Source organism: Abramis brama (assembly GCF_963993115.1).
Source record: "Abramis brama genome assembly, chromosome: 12".
NCBI lineage: Eukaryota > Metazoa > Chordata > Actinopteri > Cypriniformes > Leuciscidae > Abramis > Abramis brama.
The window spans coordinates 11,809,853-11,828,516 of NC_139974.1; the positions used below are offsets into that span (position 1 = coordinate 11,809,853).

The 18,664-nt window shown below is 36.7% G+C and overlaps 1 protein-coding gene across 1 annotated transcript; it reads right to left on the reverse strand.

The window, feature by feature from the left end:
* Positions 1-518: 518 nt before the first annotated feature.
* Positions 519-17,929, reverse strand: slc2a3a (solute carrier family 2 member 3a). Its single transcript, XM_084131224.1, has 11 exons — positions 17,573-17,929; positions 16,481-16,601; positions 13,228-13,326; positions 11,997-12,157; positions 8,326-8,566; positions 7,806-7,968; positions 5,800-5,987; positions 3,581-3,685; positions 3,389-3,487; positions 3,067-3,270; positions 519-2,584 (listed from the first exon to the last, which is right to left on the reverse strand). Exons 2-11 carry the CDS (start codon positions 16,493-16,495, stop codon positions 2,234-2,236), a joined length of 1,626 nt encoding a protein of 541 aa, XP_083987350.1. The 5' UTR covers positions 16,496-16,601; positions 17,573-17,929; the 3' UTR covers positions 519-2,233.
* Positions 17,930-18,664: the final 735 nt, after the last annotated feature.

The following is an 18,664-nucleotide window of genomic DNA, read 5'->3' on the forward strand; positions in this document are numbered from 1 at the left end:
TGCGAGTTCACTTTAATACCGTGTGCTTTATATACATGTTGCTGCTGATTGGACTGCAGTTCTGACACACCCACCAAACAAGAGAAAACGTATCTCAAACCCCGTTGCACACCGGTGCACGCCGTTTCCAGGAAACATGACGTTCAACCCGGAAACCGTAGCAAAACGTTGCGCACCGTTTTGAACTTGAACGTGCCCCAGGAGCAAGCTTGATGACGCATTATTAGAGTGATCCGATTGGCTTCAAAGGTCACCTTTGATTATGATTGGTTAGTCTATTTACGCGGACTGATGCAAACGGATGCAAATGACCCTGCCTAATTTGGATATTATCCACTTTTTCCCTTGTAACCTGATTTGAAAGGGGTCCGTGAACCTTCGGACAATTTATCCGAAGATACAGTCCGAAAGAAATATAAATACTGATTATGTGCATCTGTTTTATGCACATAAGTCTGCACATTGGTAAATTTGATGTATCCTATTAACTGCATTTAGGAACATTTAGGCGAACAAAGTAATTTAGACTATTTATTCACAAAATAATACAACAACTGTACACAGTACCACTCATAATTTTGATACACATTCAGGAAAAGCCACCATAAAATATACAAATGTCAAAACATCAACCTTTCTGTTTAGCAGACACTCTTTGACTTGCAATTACATCAATTACCATTCAACACAGAAACATTAACTTAGGTATTTACAGGGTGATGCTCTTCTAACTCTGTACAGTAAGCAACTATGTGTTGTGTACATTATGCACAGTAAAGGTACAGTATGTGAAAGGCATTAACAGTTATTATGATGGTTGTATTAGTGTTAGAAGAGGGCTGGATCAATGTAAAGCTGCTCTGGACCACTAGAATAACAACCGCAGTGCACTACTGCCAGAGGAATGTTGTCTGTCTTACACTTTTTTTTTTTTTTCTCTCTGTGCAACACATACGTGATCACAAGACACGGAAACGGGAAAAAGCAGTTCTTCATATTACCCCTGGCCAATAAAGGTGCTTATTAATAAATACTTTCACATTGAATATCTAGACAAAAAAAGCAACACATAAGCGATGGCAGCATAAAGCATCTATCAGTTTGACTTACATGATAGAAATTATTGACAAAGTAAAAAATAAATGTATAAATAAATACTGTGTATGTTCTCTTCGAAAGGGAATCAAACAAAGTGTCGGAAAGTGCATGACTACAGTCAGACATTTATTTAAAACAAGTGAGACTTCTCTCACTACTCTGTCAAACCTCAAAGTGAGTCAGTGCAGCACATATGTAACGCTGGTACACTAAAACACAGGAAATTCAATAGCATTAATGGTCATAATCTAGTAAACTTCCTCCCTGATCGCATCATTTGCTAAAAATCTTTATCGTAGATATCTGAAATGTGGACATGTCTGGTTATTGATGCCGTATACAGTATAGACAGTACAATTTATTGAACACTGGTCAGTTCTTTTGCGTCCTCTACAATGCAACCATTACTGTGATTTTAGATGAATGAGTGACTTCTTTATCTGAAGAGTTTTTTTCTTTAAATGTATTATTTTTGGCAGTAAACTAGCGATTTTATTCTTGGCATAAGCTTTATTAGCTAAGCACTTCCTATAAATATAAATATTTTAATTAATCTTCTAATTAAATAGATGTTTTAAGTGTTTTGGATAAATGGTAGTAGTGATTGAATGAAAGTAATGAAAACGTATATATCTGTATATACATTATATATTATACAAAATTAACATCGTCAGTGCAAAAACCTTTAGATTATGATGATCACCAACTATCATTCTAAAAGCAAGAAATTGAGGTTTGACAGTTGAAAATGGTGAGTGAATTATGTAAAAATTCCCTTTTTCAGTTCGATTTGATATAGCAAACTGTCATATTTGATAATTCACATTAAAACTGCACTAAAAACTCACAAACAGGAATAAATAAGCAATAAAAGGATAAAACCCTTAAAACTAATCAATATTGCACCAAACCATCAATTGTCAAACTACACAATAATATAAGCTCATGTGCTATGAACTCTCATATCCTTTCAAAATCTAGCTAGGTGATCTGTGACATTCCACTGTGGTTCTGTTCTTAATCTGTTTACCCTAAATAATCTCTTTCCAGTAAATAACCTCTAATATTATATTTCTATCTTCAGTGATGCATGTCATGGCTTTAATCATATTTAGCTATATAGTTACACCATTTTTTAGATGGCGGAATTATTTTTCTCCTCTTTACTAGAATCTACCAGTGGTTGGGTAACTGAGCTACGTTTTTCTTCCACCTTTGCGGCATCATTTGAGCTGGACCCCTTTTCTGTGGAAGATTTGGAAGCTTTCACCAACGGGACTTTCTCTTTGACCGGAGAGGCGGGAAGTGCGACGACTCTGCCTTGCTCCTCCACAGAGGTGGCAGCCGGAGGCGGAGACCCACTAAAACCACAGGCGATCTCATCGAAAGTTCGCCCTTTGGTCTCTGGAACTTTGAAGTACGTGAAGATGAAGAAGAAGATGAGGAGGATCATGAATATAATGAAGACGTATGGCCCGCACAGCTCCTGTAATTCACAAGCAATGAGAAGAAAAGTTAATTCTGATATTGTGCACACATTTTAACACAAAATAAGATTACAATAACCCAGTAGTCATGTGATAAAAATGTATTATAATAGGAAAATTATTTCAAAACCTTATTATAATGGGTTAGATTCAAGTTATTTTAAATTCAAGTTCAAATAATTGAATGTTTAATTTGAAAGTTGGATTTCCATACAAAATTATTCATAGTTTTACTATAGTATTCATAGTATTGTAAAAAATTTAAGTAATAGCAATTGATTCTAATGGTGAAGTAAGCGATTTTTGAAAGACGCTGTTTAAAAAAAGTGGATCGTACCAAGCTCCAAAACACACTTGTAGCCAATCAGGAAAAATCCTAAAAATCCTTTTGAGTAGGGACGTGTTTGTTTTGGTGATTTCATATTAACAGTGTTTACCAGAAATCGCTTACTGCACCTTTAAATGTCTAAATTAAGCTCACCTCCAATTTAGGGAAGCTGACTCCCACAAGGAAGTTGGCTGTCCAGTTGGAGCATCCTGCAACGGCCATAGCAGCAGGACGTGGCCCCTGGGAGAACAGTTCAGCCACTATGAACCAGGGAATGGGTCCAGGGCCCATCTCGAACATGGCCACAAAGCAAAAGACTGCAGCAATGCTGAGGTAGCTTAGAGACTCAATGTCCTTCTGCTCAGGGACAAAGGTAAGAAAACATAGGTATGACATTAACATTCCCATGATGGCCAGATATTAACAGGGCCTGTTTTGAATCTGTAGCAAAATGAAAACAGACAAAAGGACCCACCAATAAGAGAGCGATTGTCATGGCCAAGGCGCTGATGGCCATCCCACCCAAACCAATAAGGTGCAAAGTTCTCCGTCCCGCTCTCTCAACCAAGAATAGCTATTAATAGAATAAAATGGAAGTATTATCTCAAACACATCACAGTTACAGTACACATAGATTTCTCCTAAAGTTAAATTATTAAATACTTACAGATACTACAGTAAAGATGGTGTTAACTACTCCGGCTCCTATGGTGGCGTAAATGGGCTGAGTCACTCCGGCTGATTCAAAAATACCAGTTGAGTAATAAAAAACCTTGGAGAAACAGGAAGAAAAGGCAAAATGGTTAACTAAAGAATGAAAAGTGACAGTAAAATGAGAACGCAATTGCATATTAAACACATTCAAAACATATCTTTCATTTGAAAGCCACATTTTTCTATCTTAAAAATATGTATTATATGCATTAATATTACGACACATGCTCTCAATGCCAAATGCAGAAAAGTTAGTTTATGCGTTCATGACCTCAAGGCTAGATTATTGTAATGCTCTACTGGGTGGTTGCCCTGCACGCTTAATAAACAAACTCCAGCTGGTCCAAAACGCAGCAGCTTGAGTTCTCACTAGAACCAGGAAGTATGACCATATTAGCCCGGATCTGTCAACATTGCATTGGCTCCCTATTAAACATTGCATGCATTTTAAAATCTTGCTAATTACTTACAAAGAACTAAATGGTTTAGCTCCTCAGTACTTGAGTGAGCTCTTAACACATTATAGTCCTTCATGTCTATTGCGATCTCAAAATTCTGGCCAGTTGATAATATACAAAGAATAACAAAATCAACTGCAGGTGGTAGATCTTTTTCCTATTTAGCAGAATTAGCACCCATATGCTGGAATAGTCTTCCTGGCCTTGTTCGGGAAGCAGACACACTGTGTCAGTTTAAATATAGACTAAAAACACATCTCTTTAACCTGGCATACACATAACATATTATCAATTTCTAATATTCAATCCCTAGTGAAGGCCTCATCGACATGACAGCCATCAGCACAGATCCTCAGCAAAGACCACAAGAACCAGACAGGTCCCCCTCACAGACCCTATGGCCAGCTTTGGCCCCATACCAGCGTGATGAATCAGTCTTCAAGTGATAGGAACTGGATAAATATTTGAATGCTACTGATCCCAATCTGAATTCTGACTTGTTGAGATGCAGCCTGAATCATAATCACACCATGTTCGTTCGTTGGCCAGAGGAGAACTGACCCCCCCCACCCTCCTGACTGAGCCTGGTGTTAGGAGTTTGTGTGTTATTCTGCCCTCTGGTGTTCCTTCTGGGTATTTGCTTGCTTTTCAGATGGGTGTTCCTCCAGATAATTCACCGGACGCGGCGATTGGTTCGTCTCCACAACCAACCAGGATAAAAGGACCACCCCAGACACCTTCCAGATGCCCTTTGTGCCACCGCGTGCTTGCGTCGCTGCCTTTTAATTCGCTCTTCGTAGGATTGAGTATCTTGCCAGAGAGAAAGAGTTCGTCTAATGCTATGTCTTGCTATTGATATGAATTTGTATTGTTTAAATTACCTTATGTAAATATTGGGTGATTTGTACTGCAAACGTATTAAGGGCTGTAGGAGGTTTGACGCCATTTCTTTTGATGTACATATTTTGCACTCTGTTTTTTATTTAGGGAGTTAGGGAAGGATTGTGTATTTCATTTTCTTTTCTTTTGGTTTAGGAATTTAGTTAATCTAACACGAAGGGGATTTTGTTTGTTATTTTGGCCTTGTCATCCTCTGAAGTTGGAATTTGTTTCCTTTTGCCCGTAAATAAAAGTAAATACGTTTTCCTAATCTCTCTGGTAGTGAGACTCCTTTCAATCTTTTTTAGTTACGACACAGACCCCTAGACGGTCGTAACACTGGTTTCTCCCAAGTTTTTTTTTTCCTCCATTCTGTCATTCATTCTGGCTTGATTAGTTGGGGAAGCTTAATATTCAAAAAATACTATTGATCTGACTGTACTGACGCTGTTGTATGAGAACTGAACTGAGCTTTATAGATGAAATGAACTTATTTAATAATGATGATGTTTACAACAGAACTGAATCTACACTGAACTGACTTCAGCTGAACAACAGCCGAAATGCATAATTTTTCTGTTATCACTGTAAAGCTGCTTTGATCTGTATTTTAAAAAGCGCTATAAAGGTTGCTTGACTTGACATTTGGCAGTCCAATCAAATAATGATTTTTAAAGTGGATGTTAAAAATCATGGTTGATATCCCAGATCACTTGTCACACTCGAAATATAATGTAAATTCCAGCACATTCCATTTTGGGAAATTCTGTACATTGTTTTACATTCAAAATAGTAGGTAGTATGCAAATGCAATTAAGTAAATGATGTCACTCACAGCATTGATGCCAGAGAGCTGCTGGGACAGATGCAGCATGACAGCGATGAGCAGAGGCTGGCGGTAAGCAGCAGTGCGGAAGAGCTCTGGGATGGTCACCTTCTTCTCCATGGCCATCTTCGCACTCTCTTCCTTCATCTCCTGCATGTCCTTCCCAACATCCTCATAACCACGGAGACGCACCAGTGCTGGGGGACAATATAATGGAGGTTTGGTGACTTACCATAGAAATCTAATCTTTCTATTTATTCCTGTGATGGTAAAGCTGAATTTTCAGCAGCCATTATTCCAGTGTTCAGTGTTACATGATCCTACAGAAATCATTCTAATATGATCATTTGATGCTCAGGAAACATTTCATATTTTCAGTTTTGAAAACAGCTGCTTCATATTTTTTGTGGAAACAATGAAACCATCTTTTCAAGATTATTTGATGAATATTTCAAAAGAACAGCATTTATTTGAAATAGAAGTCTTAATATTAATTCTAAACATTCTAAATGTTTCCATGCTGGATAAATTATACATTATGATGCATAGTATGGTATACACAAGGAAAAAAACAAATATATTATCCTAACCTGTTATTGACATTTTAAAAGTGAATCATATGTGTGTATTTTTTGATGATTTATAGGGGAAAAGGCAACCATTACATCATCAATGTCAAAGAAGATGCCAAAAACTGCTGTTGGACTCTTGTCAAAATCAGGGACTCTTAAGGGCTCAAGCTTTTGATTCCTCTATGAGGAACAGTAAATCACAATACCAAAGTAGGGATTGTTTCTGTATCTTATTTTTTTACTGTCAGAAAACACTTGTTACCAGGCTAGTTTAGTGAGTCCGCTAAAATAGGTGTTGTGTCTTTTCGTCTTAGCAAGCAATAATGACCACTGATGACTTTCATTAAAATAAAACAAACTGTTTACTGAAGTTGTGTGCAGTATTTTGCAGGGATGCAGTGCACACACATTGAAAACACTCTCCCACTAAGTATTATGGGTAATTCTAATTTATTCGTATACCTGAACAACATCATAAATGGCAATGGCACTGGTTCTATTATTACTCATTAATTAATTCATAACAATATGAGGTGAGAACATTAGATTCACAACAAATTATATCAATAAAGTTTATGAAAAAGTAAGGTCAGTATCTACTGCCAAAACAAAACAAAACAAAACAAAACATTGCAATGCCAGTTCTTCTAACATGAATTTTGAATTCAGAAAAGTGAATGAGTTATTCTCTAATAGTCTGCATCTTAAATGTTTTTTGGTAAACACATTACTGAATGTCCTAGAAAATGGTAGGTGGGACGTGGTAATGTTTTTACAATGTTGGGGAAATGATAAGTCATAATGGGAAGTCATAACAACGTTTGTGCAACATAATGAAAATTTTTATTTTTTTTTATATTAGTAAAACATGTTGTATTAATAATGTAGGTAAAAACAAAAATGGCTTAAATATATAGTGTGTCATTTCTGTGCCACCTAGCATAACAAAACATATTTGCAAAGACAGTGATTGTTTTCATACAGGGTTCCTGAAGACTCTCCATTTGCCATTGGTTGCCAAACAGAATTTCCAAAAGCTGTGAAACAGTAGCTGGCATCTATTAGTCATTCATCTGGTGTAAAATGAATCATGTAGTAAATGTGACTATAACTTAGTTTTTTTCCCATCCTGCTCCAGTCAATGATGAGCTGTATATGTTATTTAATAAAGGGCTTCTGTTTAAGCAGATGTTTTAGTTCATTTTGTCACCAGCACATAATTAGCATTGAGTGGGAACATAAGGTTAAGTGCATTTGGCACAATACTACTCCCAAAGAAATGAATGCAGTTTAAAAAATATTTTAAGCTCTATCGATTACTTCCACTGAGTAATATCTCGTTTGCTGAGATATTTAGTGCTGATAAAATTGTGCACATGTGGGGTGTTTTTCAAATAATTATGGCTGCAGCTCAGTGGAGATCATTTGTGATCTCTCTCGTACCTTTGCGGGCCTTTTCTTCCTCGTTGAGGTTAATGAGCAGGTAGCGAGGGCTCTCTGGACAGAACGGCAGCAGTATACACTGCAGAATGGCTGGTAGCACGGTTAGAGACAGAAGTAAAGGCCAAAGCTTTTGTGAACCCAGCAGACTCTCCAGACCAAAGACCTAGATGAAAAGGACACAATACAAAAAGTTGAAACATTTACAAGCATTACATTAAAACTGATTAAGTTATGATAGCATAAATTAGGCTCGCAAACTGAAATATGAATTGGCAGATTCAACTAGAAGGTTACTATAATGTAAAAGCATTGCTAATTAGACAGAATATTTCCTCAAGGCTTTGGTGTGGCACAAACATAATGTATAATGAGGCCACAAGGCTCTTGAAATAATTTATACTTTTTTTTTCTTTCTTATAAACCATCTGGTCATGACGCACAAAATCAAAAAACTTTTTTCCAGTCTCTTACTAATATGTAATTTAGCAACAAATTAAATTGCTGACATAGAATGCTTTACCTGTGCAATTAAGATGCCCACCACAACACCAAGCTGGTGCAGGGTCCCGAAGGCCCCACGGAGGGGAGTGGGCGACACTTCCCCAACATACATTGGAGTGAGACCAGTAAAGAGGCCACAGAACAGCCCAATAACCAGCCGACCGGCAATGACCATCTCATAGGAGTAGCAGAGAGTACACAGTCCCATGAGACTCCCACCAATCAGAGCCAAGATATTCACGAGGAACATCGACTTGCGTCTGTAGAGAGAAACAGGCAGACAGGGAGGGAGTTCAATTGAATTAGAAACACTAATTCAACAGCAAATAGAGGAAATGAGAAAAATGACAGCAAGAAAGAGAGGACATGCACCCTTTTTTTGGTCATAATCTTTGTCTTTGGAGGAATATGCCCTTTAGATTTTGTCAATATTCATTGTGTCATATTCATTCATTATATTACATTTTGCTCTGACTAAAATTAAATACTTTTAGTTGACAAAAATGTGCAAAATGACAGAATAAAACATGTCAAACTGTAGCAGACCAAACTCTAATGAAATATATATATATATATTTTCATGATGTCAGTTTGTTTTGATTTCTGTTCTTGTCTGTGTTTGGTTAATCGGTTTTTCCCCGCCCCCTGCCTGTTTGTTTCCATGGTTACTGTTTTGATTTGAGTTTCAGTTCAGGTGTGTCCCGTTTATTAGTCTCATTAGTTCCTCTGTTTTCTGTCTATTTAAGCCTTGTGTTTCTTTCAGTTCTTTGTCAGTTCTACGTTGCGTTGAGTTAGTTGTTCTGGGAATTATTTTGTGAAGTTTGAGTTTGTTTTTGAATAAAGCTGCTGCACTTAGATCCTGTTTCATCTCTGCTGCAACCACCATGTAACATATATATAATAATATAGTAATAATATTCTAACATAATTTACTAACATAATACTTATACTAATTCTTCTCCATGGCCATCTTCGCACTCTCTTCCTTCATCTTCTGCATGTCCTTCCCAACATCCTCATAACCACGGAGACGCACCAGTGCTGGGGGACAATATAATGGAGGTTTGGTGACTTACCATAGAAATCTAATCTTTCTATTTATTCCTGTGATGGTAAAGCTGAATTTTCAGCAGCCATTATTCCAGTGTTCAGTGTTACATGATCCTACAGAAATCATTCTAATATGATCATTTGATGCTCAGGAAACATTTCATATTTTCAGTTTTGAAAACAGCTGCTTCATATTTTTTGTGGAAACAATGAAACCATTTTTTCAAGATTATTTGATGAATATTTCAAAAGAACAGCATTTATTTGAAATAGAAGTCTTAATATTAATTGTAACATGTAACATATATATAATAATATAGTAATAATATTCTAACATAATTTACTAACATAATACTTATACTAACATACAGTATAAGTAATAGTAATTCTTATATTGATATAATAATATATGTTATTTTAATTAATATATAGTTTATATATAATAGAATTTTATTATTTTCAATGTTTAATATTTTTTTAGAAAGTGACAACTTTTGACATGACTTTTTGATTAATAGAAAGTTCAAAAGAACAGCATTTATTTGAAATATTACTTAGAACCCCCAACTTTTGGACGTATGAACGTCAAACTTAAAAAACCAGGGAGGGTGACAGAGGAGGCCACAGAAAGAAAGCAGAAAAAGAACAATGGCCACTGAGCACACATGAATGCTTGCCTTGAATGTGAATGTTCTGACAATGTGGACAGCGTATAAGCAGACAGGAAGACAGAGGTCAATTCTTCTACTCTGAGTGACCTCATTTCATTAAACTGCTTTATTATTTATAAAGCATTTACTCTCCAGTTTGAGTACCATTGAGTACCAGCACCATTGTGAGTAACTCTGACATACTCTGATGTAGGGCTGTCACGATGTTAGATTTTTCACACCACGGTTATTGTGGCCAAAAGAATTCACGATATCGATATATCGCAATATCTATAGAATTTCTTTTTTTTTTTTTCAAAAATACATTTTTACTTTGTTTATATAGTTTTTCTTTTTTATCTAACAAACATAGGGATACTGATAAACACAAGGCACATGCATTTTTACTTCTTGCGTACTCAATCTATGGCAAATTTTTGTGAAGGAAGACAAGCATGTGAAGTTTATCTGGTTTCAAACTGAAGCAAAACACTGTCTGAAGGTTTCCTGAAGAACTGAAAAGCTCTTAAACCTATTGTTGCACCAGCGCCAATAAAGTCATGCAGATAGCAGATTTGAATTTAAAAAAATCAAGTGCAAATACAAATACAAAAATAAGATGAGTAAAGAAAACAGGGTTCTTAATTTTAATAATCACCCTTTATTAAATATATGAACACAGAAACCCCCTGTTAATGTCACGTTTCCCATTCCATGACTAGTAAAATAATAGGCGCGTCGCGTCCATGACAACTCGAGGTATCGCACACTCGACGCGCACTTTCTCAGTTTATGGCCTGCAATATCATTATGTTTAAGGACATTATGGAATTGAGATAATGTCTGTACTATGTTATGATTATACTGTACAATTAAATACAATAGTTGCTGAGTCTGTGATCTGAACACTTTACCTCAGAGCATCCGTTAACTGAATGCATTGAGAAAAATCACCTGTAAATCCGATAAACATCAGCAATTTTCATTCAAGCAGCTGATTTCTGTAAATTAATGTAAAATTAAATGTATATTGCAGCACAGGGTGAAATCGATGATTTGAGACAAATATAATGTAAATTTAATATAAAACGATGTAAATGACGCTCTGTGTGTGTGTAGGCTACACTCATACAGAATGTGTTTTAATTTTAAAGACGTGGCGCTGCGCTTCTCGTCCGGTGTGCGACCACCTTTAAGGTGCTGTTTTCTTTGAAGTCGAAGAACTCTGTTCTTAATACTAGCGAGCTTACTTTGTTCGGGTGTGGACAGAGTGTTTCACTATAGCTGCGCGCGCGGACGAGCGCTGCGTCGTCTTCTTATTTGATAGGTGTCCACGGGTGCAATACTGACATCTGAGAGGTCAACCAGGTACTGGCGCTGTAGTATTTACGTGTCATGTTATCATAAGAGTCCTATTCATTTTAAACATTGTGGTTATCGCCAATACCGGTATATTGTCACACTCTAAATTAACACGATGTCGATATTTCACGCTTTGAATATCACGATTATCGTCAACACCGGTATATTGCGACACCCCTACTCTGATGTATTATCTGGCTCAGGATTCCCAGCATAACAACACAAATGGTTACACTTAACTTCTCTGTATATATTTGCTACATTTTTGCTACATGTATTGATTCAAATAAAACAGAGAAGACAAATGATGGAGATAATGTTGACTGGGAAATGTCAAAAGCCAGGTTCAAATCCACAATGCCAGCATTAGCGTCATGGTGCAGTGTACTAGAAAAAATGTGTTAAGCACTAAGCCATGGCTCTGACCTCAATGTGTCTTTACCAGAGATTGTAAATCTATATGAGTATTGACACGGAAGAAGTCACAAGGTTTAAATTTCTTTCTTTAGATTTAAAACCGAGCACAGGACTTCAGAGCACAGGACTTCCACAAAAGATACAGGTTTCCGCCAAATTTAAATTGGTCAACATTTGCCATATCAAGCATTATAGATGAATTTCCACTTACCTTCCAAATTTGTTGGCTATGACACCGACACTGAATGATCCCATCATTCCACCCACGCTAAAGATGGCCACAGCAAAACTCCACACAATGGTGCACATGCCCGGTTTGATGGGCTCCCCGTAACGCTCCATCCATGTGGCGTTGAAGAACTCCCGCAATTTCTAAGAGGTTAAAAGGTTCCAATTTAAAATGGTCAATGCATAATTCTCATTTTATACGTTTCATATTTATTAATACTCCAAAGAAAATAATATGAATGATGAATAAGTACACTACTGTTTAAAAGGGGGGTTCATACTACACATTTTGTTCCTTTGACTTCCATTAAAACGTTTGCATCAGACTGGAAACGCAAGTTAATGCGAAAAGTTTCACTGCAATCCAAAGTTCAAGTTCGGTGAACTCTAACCTGTCGAATTAGCAGAATTCGTGTGACCAGTAAAAGATCTATACGTCACGGCGTGACATCTTGGTTGAATTAAAAGAACGCATATGTTTTCAGTAAAATCGAGTAGATTGTATATTATTACATTTTGAATGTCTTACTATTTATGTTGAATTCATGTTCATAAAAAGACGCAGCAGAGTGTGATGTCATATCATGACCGTTACAGTGTCCGTAGAATTTTGTGTGCTCAAAGTCTAGTGTGACCGCGGCTTTAAGGGTTGGTAAGAATTTTTATGTGTTTAAAAGAAACACTTTTATCTCTTTTGCTCACCCAAGCTGCATTTATTTGATCAAAAATACAGTACAAATGCTAATGCTGTGAAATATTACAATTTAAAAACCGATTTCTAATTGAATATACTTTAAAATGTAATTTTTTCCTGTGATGGTAAAGCTGAATTTTCAGCTTCATTACTCCAGTCTTCAGTGTCACATGATCCTCCAGAAATCATTCTAATATCGAATGTCGATTTGGTGATCAAGAAACATTTATATTTTATTATCAATGTTAAAAACAGTTGTGCTGCTTAATATGTTTGTGGAAGCTGGGATACATTTTTCCAGGATTCTTTGGTAAATAGAAACAGCATATATTTGAACTCTTTTGTAACATTGTAAATGTATTTACTGTCACTTTTGATCAATTGAAAGCACCCTTGCTGAATATTAGTATTCATTTATTTAAAAAAAGAAATCTTACTGACCCCAAACTTTAAAACGATTGTGTAGGTGTGTTTGAACATTTGATAGGTACTATACACACACATACACACACTCACTAACCTGTTCTGGTGCATTGATGACTCCTGTGTTGTAGCCAAACTGCAGGGAGCCAATTACAGCCGTTGACAAAGAAAACAGGAGGTAGCATGTTACCTGCTTCTGTAAAACAAGAGAGGACAGTCAGGCTAGTTGATCACCATTTTAGTTTGACTATTTTTTTATTTTTCCTTTTTTTATTTTGACCACCAACTGATTGACACCAATCACACAAATATCTTACAAAAACACACAAAATGATGTATATAAAAACACAAAATTATGCATACATTTATAAAACGTTTTAACAACATTATAAGACGTCATTTTAATCTTGCTTTTTCTTGCATTATGTGTTGCTTTAAAGTCCTAGTTTACTGGCTATTAACCAAATTCTTTCATTAACATTTGCTTGACTGATTTCTTCTAAGAGAAACCGCTTCAACTGATGTAGTAAATAATGGGACGTAGACAAGGCAGCAGCAAACAACATAATAAAGAGCTCATCTTAATCATCACAAATCAGCCATGTCCTAAAACGCCCTGCCTTCAGCTGTAAGACAACACTGCGAATACACAATCCAGGTTTCTAGGGCAGCAGTGCTGACACTGTGAATTTTGAAGGGCTGTGTGATGCTGAGATGTCAGACATTCGACACAGATGACCTTAATCCAACAGAAATTGGACTACATCAAAAGGGGTTCATAGTATTTACCATAAACTGTATAAATACAATGGTGGACCAAGGATATAAGGCTGCAGGTCGATGCTTTGTTGCAGGGCTTTTCTTGCACAGTATTTGACCTTATCTAAGCAATACCAGCTAGATGCAATTGTCTGAAAGAAATTAGATTGAAATTGTAGATCAATAGCATCATTTCCCTTTAATCGGATCCTATTATTCCTATAACTCGCTCTCCCTCTCTTCCGCACTCATAAAAATACTCTCAAGTCACGATGACTCAGTGAAATACGTTTCAAAACAAATGTCATCTGACAAATGCATTCTGAGTCAAATGCTCAATTTGGAAATGTATTAAAAGGTTAGTTCACCCAAATTTTTTATTTCTGTCATTAATTACTCACCCTCACGTCGTTCCAAACCCGTAAGACTTTTGGTCATCTTCAGAACACAGATGAAGATCTTTGTGATGAAATCTGAGAACTTTCTGTCCCTCCATTGACAGCTACGCAACTACCACTTTGACGCTTCAAAAAATTCATAGAGATCGTAAATCTAATCCATATGAATTGAGCGGTTTAGTCCAAATTTTCTAAAGAGACACAATTGCTTTATATGAGGAACAGGTTGAATTTGGGCTTTTATTCACATATAAACATTCATCAACTAACACATCAGTTGTGGTAAACGGAAGCTCAAGCATGTTCATTTGATGTGCGAGAACCAGTGAGGTTCATTCTCGTGTGTTACGCAGCACGTTCGAGCTTCCGCAAGAAACCAATGGCTACATTTATATGCACAACTTTTGTTTCAATCGGACTGAATTTCCAATTGATGAATCTGAACGTAGTGTTTACATGTACACTAAACATGTGATCAATTTGATGTGCGTGTTTATATGTCACAAGCTTCAAGTCGGAATATAGCCTATTTTTTGACATGCGCACACTGCGCGAATACAGAGTTTCCCGCTGTTTGCACATACTAACTATTTTCCTACATTGATTCTTTATTTGTTTTAAACAGCAGACTTAATATTTATCCATTTCTGGTCATAATTTGGAATAAATTAACATATGAACCATTGTGCTGTGCTCAGCGTGCTGCTTATATTTATCACGCAGTAAAAAGGCCCCTCCCCGCGCCCTAAACCAGTCGTCTGTGGATGAGAATCCGAAAGGAGTGAAAGGAGAATTTTAGATTGACTCATTAATATGCCACTTTATTCAACAGGAACAACAGCTTGTTCCGCGCGTCATACATCATTAAAGCTATTTCAACGTCACTGCATATGTGCAGGTTTTCAATCCGATCAAGTGTTTACATGTTTTCTCGATCGGATTAGAAAAAAGAATAAACCACCTCTTTCAATCAAATCGAAATTTCATTCAGAGCGAGCTCAATCGGATCGGTTAAGGTGTTTACATGAAGGCTTTTCAGTCCGATTGAGCCGTCAATCCGATTACTTACTGATTATTTGGTTGTATGTAAACGTAGCCAATGAGGTTCATTCTCGTATGTTACGGAGCACGTTTGAGCTTCCGCAAGAACCAATGAGGTTTGATCTTGTGTGTTACGCAGGTTCGGTTGAGCTTCTCTTTATGTTCGCTGATCAACGTCTATATGAATAAAAGCCTAAATTCAATCTGTTCATCATATCAAATGATCGAGTCTCTTCAGAAAATGTGGAAACCGCTCAATTCATATGGATTAGTTTTACGATCTCTTTGTGAATTTTTTGGAGCGTCAAAGTGGTAGTTGCATAGACTGTTAATGGAGGGACAGAAAGGTGTCAGATTTCATCAAAAAGATCTTCATTTGTTTTCCAAAGATGAATGAAAGTCTTACGGATTTGGAACGGCATGAGGGTAATTAAATGATGACTTATTTTAATTCTTTTAATTAATTTTTATTTATTTAATTTTTTTGGTGAACAGTCCCTTTAAAGAGAGAAAGGTAATGTTACAAGACAACCTTGACAGGAAAGTCGTAACATCTGTAGACAGCTGCGTATAAAAAACATCTAATCTGCTCACAACCTCTTATACTCCAAAATGATTTAATCTGCTGATGTTGTGAGCATTGAGAGGATTTAAATAAACATCCAATTTAAACAACTTCATCACCCACTCTGCCTCTCTCTCTTGGTCTCTCCCAAACATTTCTATCTCAATCAATAGGTCTTAGCATCTCTGCCGCTCCCTCATTGTCATAGCAACATCCTGAGGGTGACAGCTGCATTAACATACTTTTCAATGAGACCACACAGCAAACAGCACAACACTGGCAACATACTGGGATTAAGCATGACACTGTTGATTGATCATATTGATTAACTTTTGACATACATTCAATGCTGAAACAAAGATCACATGAGCTATTCGCATTTAGCTAAAATAGTTCATCAAAGTCATGCAAAAGCATATGGTTGGCACATTCATCACAGTCATTGCATTGATTCCTCGGATGCTACAGTATATGACTCGCATTATGTTGTGTTTGTATACCATTATATACAAGTAAAATGCATTAATGTCATGTTTGAATACACGCAGAGTTGTAGGAACAGATCATTGTACTATCGCAGGACTAACCTTCTCCCCCTCCATCGTGCCAGAGTGGAAACGTCCAAGATTGATGAATTCCGCGTGGACGTGAGGTTTGGCACACAATCTCCTTATACCCGAAATGCGATGCTGTTCGTTACTATTTTGCCTTTAAAAAAACGCAAAAATAGTACAACTTTTGTAAATTTGCGTCCTTCAAGCAGTGTGAGAATTATACAACGACTTTTTAGACAATGTTGCGCATCATCTCGCGCAACATCTTTTAGCGCTCCTAGCACAGTTAAGTAAGTATCCTACATGTTTTAAACAAAACACAAACGTTGTAGAGACATATGGCCTATTAGATATTAAAATATAGGCTATACATAATGACAGTTATGTTTTTGCCAATATTATATCCTGAATAAAACTACAACAAGCGCTCACCTACTGTTGTGTTACATCTTTAAGCAAACTTATAAACATTTGTGATAAAATGAATTTCTGAAACCCGTTTTGGAAGGAATGTTTGTGTAAAAATATGTAGCCTACTTGCATGTAAAAGAAGAAAAGAATATATCCTTTCTTGACCCTTCCCCCCAAACCTTTTGTGATGACTCCGCAAGCCCCTTCCTTTATCCTTTTGCAAAAACGCAAAATAAATAAATAAATGAAAAGGTATCAAAAAAAATTCTATCTAGTTACACTGTTGTTCAACAGGTGCTCCTGCACATTGCTGACTCCACTTTTGGATAAGTGGGTTTGGTCATGTTCTTAACCTCAGCCCTGTTTTTTAACATTAAACATTTTACAAGTGTAACATAATTATTTTCGTAATATTCACAGCAAATCTATTTTGTTTGACATAATATATATTTTTAAAAAACGACAAATTGTATCAATCATTTCAGCCCCACGTACATGTATCATACATAATTTTGATCCCGCTGTACATTGTATTATTTTACAATTAAATACATGTTTTCATAGGCTACTATTTTCCTTTTAAGGAATACGCTGTATTTACAATTAACCAAATAGGACCATAGAAGACAATAACCAGCATCATGCTACTATGGTAATTCACATGCTATTTAAATATACTATTTAAATGTATATTATCAATTGAGGATGCCTTACCGTGTTTCTCGTGCGTCGTGACCACCCGTTTGCGTGTACGTATCCCGGTGACCCACTGGCACTGACGGAAGTCAAGTGAAATTGCGCACTGTCAATGATGCATTCTTTTATTCGTCACACGTAGCAAATAGGTTACACGACCAACCGCACGTTTCTCTTTGACGAAACACCGGCGGTTGAGCACGTAAAACCTCGTCCACGCCCCTTTATTTATCCACGACGCGTATTCCGCATCACGTCTTGTGACAGCTGTTCCGTCATAGCGCCTCGTGATGCGGGAATACCTTATTCGGCAAGGTTTAGGCTAGGATGCGAATTGTGATCGTGGGGTGGGACTAAGCGCACCCGATACCCACCGCCCATGATGCTCTGCGCGGGTGACCTTGATAGAGCATCAGCTGATGGGTGCTACCAAATGGATGCAGCGCCGGGTACCACAAACTCCAAAGGATGCAGGGACGAGGCTTCGACTGACTGACATTCATTTGTAGAGTAAAAAAAAAAGGATATAATGATTAGGCATACATTTTCTTCAACGTTCTTCTTTTTTAATCTACGAATATCCGTAGAAAACAGCAGTGGGCACATCCCACTGTTTATTCAGGCCTCAAAAAGGCACGTGAGTCATAGCAGTATCAAATTCTGCAGTACAACAGCCCAAATTCTACTGCAGGAGTCACAAGGCTTCTCTGGATGATTTTTAAAACTGCAAGATTGCATCACTTTATAAATGTCATTTATGTGCACTGTCCAAACTATTTACTGACTTAAATCCACTTGACATTAAAAAAAGCGATATATAAGGAGAGACTGTGCTAGTTGTCATCCTTTTTTAAAGGGAGGATACTTTTTTTCTTTTTTTTTTTTAAGTTAATTAATGTGTAGGCACATACACAAACTGTATAAGTATTGGATAGTTTTTGGACATTTCCACTGTTTACCCAGGAGATAAAAAAACAGCTAACTATTCAAAGTAAACTTCTGTATTTGAAACATCTGTGTTTAAAACAGCTTTTAAGCCTGTGTTGTAAAAGGGAACAAAAAGGGGGAAAAAAAATGTGTGACAACTTGCCCCAAAAATGAATGTAACAA

Bases quoted from the DNA above. Each gene is read 5' to 3' on its own strand.
- slc2a3a (XM_084131224.1), bottom strand. The intron at 3,488-3,580 runs GTAAGTATTTAA...TTCTATTAATAG, and splicing joins CCATCTTTACTGTAGTATCT to CTATTCTTGGTTGAGAGAGC. The intron at 2,585-3,066 runs GTGAGCTTAATT...TGTGAATTACAG, and splicing joins TCAGCTTCCCTAAATTGGAG to GAGCTGTGCGGGCCATACGT.